The sequence below is a fragment of the Branchiostoma lanceolatum genome, chromosome 13 (assembly GCF_035083965.1).
Source record: "Branchiostoma lanceolatum isolate klBraLanc5 chromosome 13, klBraLanc5.hap2, whole genome shotgun sequence".
Classification (NCBI taxonomy): Eukaryota; Metazoa; Chordata; class Leptocardii; order Amphioxiformes; family Branchiostomatidae; genus Branchiostoma; species Branchiostoma lanceolatum.
In genome coordinates, this window is record NC_089734.1 from 2,294,317 (window position 1) to 2,305,159 (window position 10,843).

Genomic DNA, 10,843 nt, shown 5'->3' on the forward strand with positions numbered 1-10,843 from the left:
TAATACTCTGTAGATCTGTCCTGGTTTAAAAACAAATTTAGATTTTATACATGTTACATTTTAGAAATCTAACACTTAACATATGTACACCGTTTGTATAATAATAAGTGCAATCTAACTATCTGTAATAACTAAAACATTTGATCAACAATATCTTATACATTCTGATAAAATCATACAACAAATTCTTTTTAAATATTTGTCATCATAACAATTTTGCTGGGTGAGGAAACCAGACATTTCTCCATATATCAAACCTGTCAATCACACCAAAGCTTTGCTGTGATTGGCCACAGCTCCCTTCCTAGTCTGATGCTGTGTAATTGAAAACCTATGACTAGTCTGTCAATCATATCAAAGGCCTGCTCTGATTGGTCCAAGCTTCTTTCCCCAGTATGAAACTGTATTTTTGAAAACTTCTGCCTAACACAATCTGTCAATCATGTCAAAGGCCTGCTCTGATTGGTCCAATTACTCTTCTCTGTCATTGGAAACCCCTGCCTGACACAAATCTGTCAATCATGTCGAAGGCCCGCTCTGGTTGGTCGAATGGGAGGATGTGCCCTGCACCTTTCACGATCACCTAAGAACAAAACAACATGATAAAAAAATCGTCATTCATTCTCATAATGTCATTCTAACTGCTTTAAGACTTACATTAACCAGACTGCCAGGGATGGCAGAGCATGTGTATATCAAAAGCAGAAGTCCGGTTGCAGTACCATTGGAAGCCATTAGGAGGCTAGTAATTAAAATTGTCCTTCATGTGCCTCCTACCAGCATACTAATCATCATAAAGATCGAGCCTGCCTGACAAAGTCAGTCACCTCAGTATTTGAAGGGTTAACCATTAGTTTAGATAGTCTTGATTCCCTTTTCAAGTCTCACCTGGTAAAAAGTTCCGACCTGCCTGACCAAATGAGTCTTCTCAGTGTTTGAAGGGTTAACCATCTTTACTTTTCACAACATCCCTTTAAAGCGTAACTTTACAAGTGTCTTATGTTATTTCAAAGTCTCACATGGTAGAAGGTTCCAACTTGCTTGACAAACCCAGCCACCTCAGTGTCTAAAGGGTTAACCATTTCTACTTTCCGCAGCGTCCCTTTAATCATAACTTCACAAGTGTCTTAAGTTTAGTTCAAAGTCTCACCTGGTAGAAGTTATCCACTTGTCTGACAAACCCGGCCACCTCGGTGTCTGAAGGGTTAATTTTCCACACTGTCCTGTCTGCCTTCTGGTACTGCTGCAGTTTGGACCAGGGAAGGCTCCATAGGAAATTCTCGGTCAGCGGAGCTCCAATTATGATATCCAGCTGACCATTGTAAATTAACACCTAAAAGAATAGATAGAAGGCAAGAGAAGTTGATACGACATTAGACTATGGCCTATGGGTCATATCAATTTGACAACTTCCTGGTTCAAAAGCACTTAACACCTAATGTGTGCTGTACTATAATCCTTTAATATAATGTCAATTAGCATCACAGAATAAATTATATTTTTCAGGCAAGAAAACATGCCTTAATCAGGCCACTGTCAGTTACCTTTTGTTCAGACTTTCTCTAAGACTTTTTCTACTGATACTACTATCATACTACTACATTGTATTAGTATGAATAGCATAATTCTGAGTACACTATCAAAATCAAATTGCTGTGGCCTAACCTTGTAGTTGTCCATGATGGTAGTGACCCATGGCTTGATGGACTTCAGGAAGTCCTCCAAGAGATGGTCAAATACTTCTGTATAATTGTGGAAGGTCAGGTTCCCTACATGGATGGCTTTCCTTACCTCCGGGAGGGCCAGGTAGTCTACATAGTAGTTCTGTTCTGCTGGCTCCTAAAGCAACACAAAAATCATCAAAGGTGACATCCACATGTGCATTAGAGCAGTGCTGGGGAAACGGTAAAACATTGAAATGTGGTCTTAACAGTTTGATCTTGCTCACTCACTCACTCACTCACTCATTCACTCACTCACTCACTCACTCACTCACTCACTCACTCACTCACTCACTCACTCACTCACTCACTCACTCACTCACTCACTCACTCACTCACTCACTCACATACCCACCCACCCACTCTCACTCACTCACTCACTCACTCACTCACTCACTCACTCACTCACTCACTCACTCACTCACTCACTCACTCACTCACCCACTCACTCACTCACTCACTCACTCACTCACTCACTCACTCACTCTCTCACTCTCTCACTCACTCACTCACTTACTCACTCATATCCCTACCTCCCTCTAGTCTGCAATATCATTCAAGGATAAACAAGCCGCTAAGAGGCCCAAAATATAATCATTTTAATCATTTCAAGGTGTCAAAAAGACCTACCCACATACCAAGTATAAAGAGAACCTGGCATTTTTAAGTATTATCATATTCACACACAGACACACACACATACACACATGAACGCTGATGAAAGCATAATTCAAAGGTTATTAAACTCCTACCTCAGTCCTGAGGTAGTTGAAGTGGTCATTGCTGCCTGTGACGTTGAAAAAGTAAGACGTGTTTCCAAGCAGCATGGTCTCAAAAGTCTGCGGCGAAAAAATACAGAGAAAAAAGGTAATTAGAGATACAAGTTAGTAGAGCCCATGTCATATAGCTCTTAGGTTGTGTACACATATCTTTTTGGCAACTCCCCAGGAGCAAAGCCGTTAGTATAGTATTCGGATTGAGTTGACAAATATTCTAGATATTCCACGCATTCCCTAGGTCTTACAACACCTTGTGCTAATGGTGCAAAAAGCATGGAGGAACTAATCATTAGCTTGGGCAAAGGAAAGGCTGTAGTTTTGTCTGCTATTACAGCTGTTTGACAATGTTTTTGATATTATTAAGTTTTTTTACCCTAGTGTGCTTTACCAACCCAATAAAACTATGCACGGTTGCAACGTTTAAGATCCATTTGACAGTAGCATACTTCTGAAAATATTAACATAATAAAACGTAAGCATGATACAGATGTAACAACCTAAGTGGTTACAGACATCATACCTTGAATGCTCCAAGGAAGTCTTTCTCTACAATCTGTGCCCCGAAAATGTCCACAAACACTCCGATCCTCCGTCTCTGTGGCTCGTTCAACAGGCCGATGTGGTATAGGAACTCTGGCAACTTTGCGTATTGCTGTAAAAAATCATATCAAGGACTGTTGAAGTAACAGAAATGACCAAAATGAACGGACACAGTCCATAACATGACCAGCTTTTGCTCTACTATACGTTTTGTACCATGTACATGTAATGATTTATGTTGATAGAGTAATTATGACGTAAATGATGTAATTTGTATCTCTGTTATATTCTATCTGATCCTTACCTCTTCCCTCATGACCTCAATGAAAAGCGGCCTGCATGCCGATTTGAGCTTCTCATAAATAAACAAAGTTCAAACAAAACAGTAAAAACAGTACATACAGCTTCTCTGTTTTGTACAGTTTATGACAGGTGGCGGTATCAAAAACTACTTTCAGTCGCATGATTTGGCTCTCAAAGTGCAGAAAATTGCGATTTTGAAGACTTGAGAATCCAAAATTTCAAGATTGACACTTATGAGAATTATAAATTATATATCAGAATCATATATCAGAATTATATATATCACAGCCTTTTTGAGGTCGTAGGGGCGCTGGCTTGTTATCCACTGTGTCTGAGCAGTCGGTATAGGAAGGCGAAGCCCATCCCTCTCCTTTCATCGCCATTAACCTCCCCAACCAAAGTCAGGTACCCATTTTAACACCTGGATGTAGTGAGGCCCTCTTTTCCAAGGGCAAAACATTGGTAGCATATCAGAAGATTTGAACCCTGGACCACTGTTTTTTGGGCCCAACACCCTAACCGTTACACCAACACGACACCACTGATGTCTAGTAAGTTTTACCTAACTTACTGTTAATGGATCACACAGCCCGTCCCCGATGGCCATGCCTTTGAAGTTGATCTTGAACTTGGCTGTGGGGTTTTCCATGTGGATCTTGTAGCTCAGCGCTGGGACATACTTCCCTGCATAGGACTTTAAAAAAACACATCACATTCATGGGCAGTTTAGATATCAAAAGACAGTTGGATGATGAATCTAATTTTCACAGGCAAATTGAATGCCTGTATATCAACTACATTTTGTGACAGAAATTCGAAGGCTTTAAGATACGGGAAAATAACATAATTGTGAAGTGCTGTAATTCATTTTATCTTCACGGTAGCAAAATTTCACGGTGTAAGGAAAATGGACATTTTCACTGAACTTTAACTTCACGGTGGCGGCAAGTGAGGGAATCACAAATAATAACAACAGGTTTTTTCACGGTGATGATAAGTTCATGGTACAGAGGTGACTGTGAAAACAGTGAACATAAAGTTACAGTGAAAGAAACAAGAATTACAGTACCCTAACGTTACATCCAATAAAAGAAGGGATTACAAAAACTTTGTAATGCAGGAGTAAAAATCTTACCTCTCCGGTTACATAGAAGTCATTCTTCTGATAGTTGGGGTAGATTTGGAAAAACTGCAGCAGAGCACTGGAAAAAGTTTGTGTCTCGATTAGAACCAGGAAGATACACTACCAAAAATGCCTTTTCTTATTTTTCTTGCATGTTTCTTCTTATACACAGACAAAATTTCGTAAAAGAAGAAGACTTTCTGTTTTTAAGAAATACATTTTGTCCACACGTTAAGAATTTTTTAATTAAGAAATTTTTTCCTAGAAAGTTTGTCTTGAAGTAAGATTATCCAAGATAGGTGAGAGAAAAATTCTAATATTTTCTTAAACATAACAAGAAAAATAATCTTGAAGTCAACAAAAACAAGAAAATTACACTTGAATTTCTAGAAATTCTTGAGGGTGAAAATCTTGTTGAGAAAGAGTTTCTTAACTTAATAGAGTTTAGAAAGTTTTCCTTGTTGTGAGAATTTCCATGGAAAGAATCAGACTAATTCTTCAATTTTTCTTTCTTATTCATTCTTGAAACTCTTAACATAAGAAAATTTGTCCACGAGTTCAGAATAACGACAAAAAACTAGAAAAGCAAGAAAAATCATTTTCTGCAGTGTAATTTAGGTTTGTAGTTTTAGTAATCTTGATAAAGAGAATTCTTATAGCTTATCCATACAAAGACCTGAGACATCCACACTATCACCATCTCTGTCTCTTTCTCTGTCTGTATACCTCTTTACAGACCACTACAGGCCATTCACAACTAAGGCTACACAGTTTTCTACAGTATCTGATGCAGCACACACTTCACTAAAGCTTAACATACTTATATAAGTTGTCAGCCACGTCTGTTTGGTTCCTGGCATATCCAGCATCTGACTCTGTAAAACTGAACCCTGTTCCAACCTACAGACACAGGAAACATAACCATGGTCATACACAAACTGATACATACACTAATAGTATACCTAAAATTTTACATACTTATGACAATGCTGTTATAAGAATATGTGGTCCTCTATTCACTTTCCCCAATCCTTTTATTAGGACCCATACGACAGATCTGACGGAAATATCACAAGTCACGTGAGTGATGCTTGCTGGTCATCAAATAAAAGAAAGTAAAAACTTACTGGATTATCGATGAATAGCATGGAATATTCAGAAACCCAGGTGGTCTTTCTCATCATTACTGGAAAGGAAAAAAAGGTTGTCGTTAGTTGGCAGTCATTATAAGGCAGAGAGAGAGAGGAGAGACAGAGAGAGAGGGGGGAGAGAAAGAGAGAGATGGGGGAAGAGACAAAGAGAGAGGGGGAGAGAAAGAGAGAGGGGGTAGAGAAAGAGAGAGACGGGTGAAGAGACAAAGAGAGAGGGGGAGAGAAAGAGAGAGGGGGAGAAAGAGAGAGAGAGGGGGAAGAGAAACAGAGAGAGAGCGGGGAAGAGCGGGAAAGAGAGATGAGAGAAAGAGTCAGGCAAGGAGAGAGGAGAGACAGAGTGAGGGGAGAGAAAGAAGGGAGAGAGAGAGGAGAGAGAGAGAGAGAGAGAGAGAGAGAGAGAGAGAGAGAGAGAGAGACAGAGAGACAGAGAGACAGAGAGAGAGGAGAGAAAGGCACAAACATAACAACTAACATTGGGCGTCCTTGGTGATGTAGAACGGCCCCATCTCAGCAAACAGTCCAAACAGACTCGAGGTGCCCGGCCCCCCCTGGAGAAACAGCAGCACAGGGGCGTTCTCCGGGTCTGACTGTCGGGAAGAAAACAAAAAACTGTGTTGACTATGCATCAGTTAATGACTAAAAGCATTTCTTGTAATTAGCATAACAGGCAAGAATAGTAATGCTCTTTATCCACAACCACACTATTCAACAAGAGCCGACAATGTTTTGATGACAGTCTGTCATCTTCTTCATATAGAATACAACACGGGGTATTCCGTATCACCCGAGGTACCAACCCGACCGCGGGTAGGATCGACGGCCGTAGGCCGGAGAGCGATCCGACCCGCGGGAGTCTGTATTGTCCTGTAAAAGACAGACGGTCATCAAAACATCGGCTCGTGTGAAACAATTGGGATAAAGAACTTTTGCTATTTTGTCATTCACCAACCTGATGAAACTATTAATGGGAACAGGCAAGGAGGAACACAATCACTTGCCGATCTGTTTTGGTGACCATCTGTAATATTCTGTATCCTTCCTCAGGGCAATACTGACTGGTTCCACTTTGCACTGAAGAACCGGGACACCAAAACAGCGGGGGATTATGAAATAGTCTCTTCATTCCTTCCTTCATTCATATTGAAGGACACAATAAAGATGCCAACAAACTCATAGAAATCCTCAGAGTGAATGAAACTACTGACCATTGCAGGGAAGAACCAGAAGAACATGTTACTCTTGTAGGTTTTGTCGACAGTCAGGTATCCGGAGTAGCTGTTGATAGCTGTGCCGGGGAGATTCACTTCACTCAGCATTCGGGCTAAAGATACAAATGAGACAATACATTCTTTAAGAGCCAGCAAATTCTGACATAATCTATTTCTTTTAGCATTTACCCTGTGTAATATTAGACTGATATGTGCAAAATATCTGGTGTAAAGCTCTTCAGGCGCCTTAACCTCTGACCCCTGACCCACCTTTCTCTGGTGAGTAGGTAGATCAAGGGTCAAAGGTTAACTAACATGCCCTTAACCTCTAACCCTTGACTTACTACTTTTCTCTGTCATGCCCCCTTTACCGCTTACCTTTCAGTCGAACCGCAGAGCTCTATGCGCATCCGTTCTGCGCAGCCTTCTCTAAGACGGCGTTCGCCGGGTCACGGCCGGACCTGGGTTGGACCCTGTTGCATGGGTGTAAACAACTACCTGTGGTGCAAGAAAAAGACCTCAGACCTACATAATGTTTATACTTTTTCATGTCTGTAGGACTTGCCCAGTACAACTATGTAGATATTTCATGTATTGCAAAATGACAGCGGCCGCGGTGGCTTTCGAAACATTAGCAATTTTTGGTCAATTTATCTGTGCTCATCTTCTTTACAGTTCACCTAGATCCAACTAGCTAATCACATAGTGCGATAGTCCATTTCTTCACCTTTAAATAGATACCAAAATACCTTGGTTTATTTGAGGAGCAACGGGTTTGCCCCCAAAAAAACTGCGACCACATGCAAATCATGGTGGTGAAATTCGAGCCTGGGCGTATCCACCGATACACACTATCCTGCGTTTTGGTTACATTTTGATACATTTGGCAAGGTGTCATAAAACTTATGTTTTGGTTTTAGAAGCTGCATGAGCACGGCTACCACATGCAATAGAAGAAGCTACATGATAATAGTCAAATACGCACAGACAGAGGGTTTTAGTACTAGGTAGCGACTTAGTAAAAATTGTCAAATTTGAAGTCAATAGTTTCGAACTCCAGCGTTCGACCGATGGAACCAAGACGGTACGTTCGATTTTTTGAGCCGCGGGGTCAGGCGAGTTCAGGCGTAGTGTTGCAACTATCTGTCGGTGTGTGGAGAAGTTTAGAAAAGACTAACGTCTAATTCTTGCAGTTGCAGATACATTTTCTGAAAAAGATTGACATTATTCAGAAGCCAGAAAAAGTGGTATTCTTGTGCACGTATGCCAATATTAGTACATAATGTGTACGTTTTGCAAATCAAAGTGAAAGGACACTGTGTTCAATTTCTCATTCAGAAAAAGGACGCCATAAAACTGACATGATGTTCGTTTTTTGGGGGGCAAACCCGTTGCTCCTAAAATTAACCAAGGAACTTTGGTATCAATTTAAAGCTGAAGATATGGACTATCATGCTGTGGAAATAGCTAATTGGATCTAGGTGAGCTGTAAAAAAGACGAGCACAAATAAAGTGACAAAAAATTGCTCATGTTTAGAACGCCACAGCGGTCGCTGATATTTTGTAATGCACAAATAATCTGAATTGCTGTACTGGACAAATCCCGTAGATCATTCGTCAAAACGCTACGGTTTTCATACGCCCGACACTAGCACTATGCGATGTCGAACTAGTAAATTTACGTTCGAAGTTATGGGACCCCACGTTATATACATTATATAGGTCTGAGGTATTTTTGCTGCACGACAGGCTCTTGTTTACACCCATGCAACGGGGTCAAATCCAGACGCGGCAAATACGCTATCTTAGAGAATAACGCGTTCTAGGGTGACCTGCGGTTCGACTGTTTGACCAACCTTTTTCTGACATGTCCCTTAACCTCTGACCCTTGACCTACCTTTATCCACCATACCCTGTTCCAAATAAGGAGTGAGGAAGAGAGGGTCTCCATAGTCCCGACCCTGCTGGATATCATGGTGCACCCTGGGAAACATGGCGTGGACCAGGCCGCCACGACCCGGACTGAGCGCTGCTGACAGGGAAATCGTCAGGACTGCAGGAAGGAGGAGAACCAGATGCCATGTTCCTTGTAGCTGCATGTTTAACAATTCTGAAAATGAAATGCAAAATCAATGTTTTACTAGATGCATGTATAACAGTTTTTCAGACTAAGCTTGTTTAACAGATAAAGACAGTAAGCTATTAACAGACAGGTGTTGACTTTGCAGCCATTTTACTTTGAGTATATTTATATATATATTATATGATTATGCTTTTTAAGCTAAGTTCTCCCAAAACATCATGATTATCAAGTCCCTGTGCAAGTCCATGATATGCACAAACTTAACTTTTAAGCTTTTATATTAAAATAAGAAGGAAAAAAAAACAATGTAGAAAACTTGGTGAGTGCCATCCCTTGAAGTTTTAACGTACTTGTTTCCGGGTGTGCGGCAATTTCATATTTCATTCAGCTCATCAGGTACAAACATTGTACAGCAAACGTTAACGGTATCAGGGTCGGGTATAAACTTCGCAACTCAGCCCCCCTCCCCCTTATATATTTCCCTAATAGCCCTAAAATGAACGGCATTTATACAACACCAACAATGTCCCTGGCTGCAAACCTACCTTGAGTGTTCGCAAGTCACAATCTTTCTTCGCACTTTGACCCAACTTTGACGCTAACGTTAAACTTCTGCTGTCACGTCACATGTTCACGGTGGACCGCGCCATGTTTATATTATTAGTCTCCTACCGAAGTTTGAGGTCACAGAAAAGCGTGGCCTGATTACCCTCATATTGTATTGTCCAGGCGTTGCCTTTTCGCAACATGTAAACTTGCAATAGTAGTAACCCCCGTGTGTTGGTATCATTTAACTGTTTATTTCTAAATCTGTAAGGACCGTTTGCTCGTTTTGCAGAGATCATTTGGACATTTAACTTGCACTTCACACAGGCATCACTAGATGTCGTTATTAACTGATTACGTGTGGTCAAGATTTTTTCTTTTAAGTTTAAAATCTTCATCTTTCATTTCTGCTACCTTTGAGAACTGCTTTACTTTCATTTATTTGAGTAGAACTTATAAATTGTCATAAAAGTCATCCAATGAGGTTTTTTTCCTTGAGTCGTCCAAGAGAGCAGTAACTATAACTGTTATCAAATAATTGGTTATATAGTTTGGTGTGAATTCTTTTCTCCATTCCTTTTATTTATGCTGCCTTCAAAAATATTCAAAACGCAAAGGCTTTAACCTTATATATTCAAGCAAGTTTGTCATTTGACAGAAAAAGTTTGTCAAAGATTCCAAATTCAAAATGATTGCATTTTCAGCACTAGGGACAGCCACAAGAACATTAGTTTCTCTGCAAAAAAAGTGTTTTTTTCCTTGCTTACTTGCTTATGTCCACACGCCCTGTTTGATCTGATCTGCCATAACTTTGAGCTCAAGTGATAGCCAAAAGTCAAATCAGATGTATGTATAGTCACAAATATGTAAAGATTTTTAGTTTAATTACAAATTTAGATAATGATATGTGCAACATTTTTTAATGATATCTCGGTAATTACAGATAATTCTAAAATGAATGTGTAACCATCCTAGTTTATTTGTTTCCGTTTAGTCTGATTGTCGACATTTGTATGTAACACACAGTGCAATTCAGCTAACTATGTATGATATATACTTGTTGGCTGCGAGACTGAATATGTTCATGGTGTAAATTTAGAATTTGAATAATAAACCAAATCATCATCATGTCGAGACCTTCCAGTCTAGAGTCGAGATTGCAGCCCTGCCAGCCCAATTATGGTTTGGTCCTTCATCGCCCGGAGCATACTATCCACTTCAAGCCCGGTGTCTTTCTTGAGAGTGTCTATGATTTTAACTGTTTTTCTACTGGCTCGAAATAGTTTAGAATGTATGACAATGCTGCATTGTGTATATTGGGAATCACAGAAATGCAAAGTCACACACACACACAAGACACATGCATCAACACACTGACACACATGCACA

At 40.2% G+C, this 10,843-nt stretch overlaps 1 protein-coding gene across 1 annotated transcript; it reads right to left on the reverse strand.

Moving 5' to 3' along the window:
• Positions 1 to 404: 404 nt before the first annotated feature.
• LOC136447127 (probable serine carboxypeptidase CPVL) lies at positions 405 to 8,946 on the reverse strand. The gene is made up of 12 exons (XM_066445824.1): positions 8,723 to 8,946; positions 6,823 to 6,938; positions 6,090 to 6,204; positions 5,594 to 5,652; positions 5,287 to 5,366; positions 4,479 to 4,545; positions 3,915 to 4,037; positions 3,021 to 3,152; positions 2,474 to 2,560; positions 1,666 to 1,839; positions 1,151 to 1,333; positions 405 to 583 (listed from the first exon to the last, which is right to left on the reverse strand). Exons 1-12 carry the CDS (start codon positions 8,922 to 8,924, stop codon positions 485 to 487), a joined length of 1,437 nt encoding a protein of 478 aa, XP_066301921.1. The 5' UTR covers positions 8,925 to 8,946; the 3' UTR covers positions 405 to 484.
• Positions 8,947 to 10,843: the final 1,897 nt, after the last annotated feature.

What these genes read in the sequence shown, in the direction of transcription:
- LOC136447127 (XM_066445824.1), bottom strand. Translation starts at nt 8,924, where the DNA reads ATGCAGCTACAAGGAACATGGCATCTGGTTCTCCTCCTTCCTGCAGTC. An exon ending in TCTGGTTCTTCCCTGCAATG is followed by an intron (nt 6,205 to 6,822) that starts GTCAGTAGTTTC and finishes TCTTCCCGACAG; the next exon opens with TCAGACCCGGAGAACGCCCC. An exon ending in TGCTATTCATCGATAATCCA is followed by an intron (nt 5,367 to 5,593) that starts GTAAGTTTTTAC and finishes CTGTGTCTGTAG; the next exon opens with GTTGGAACAGGGTTCAGTTT.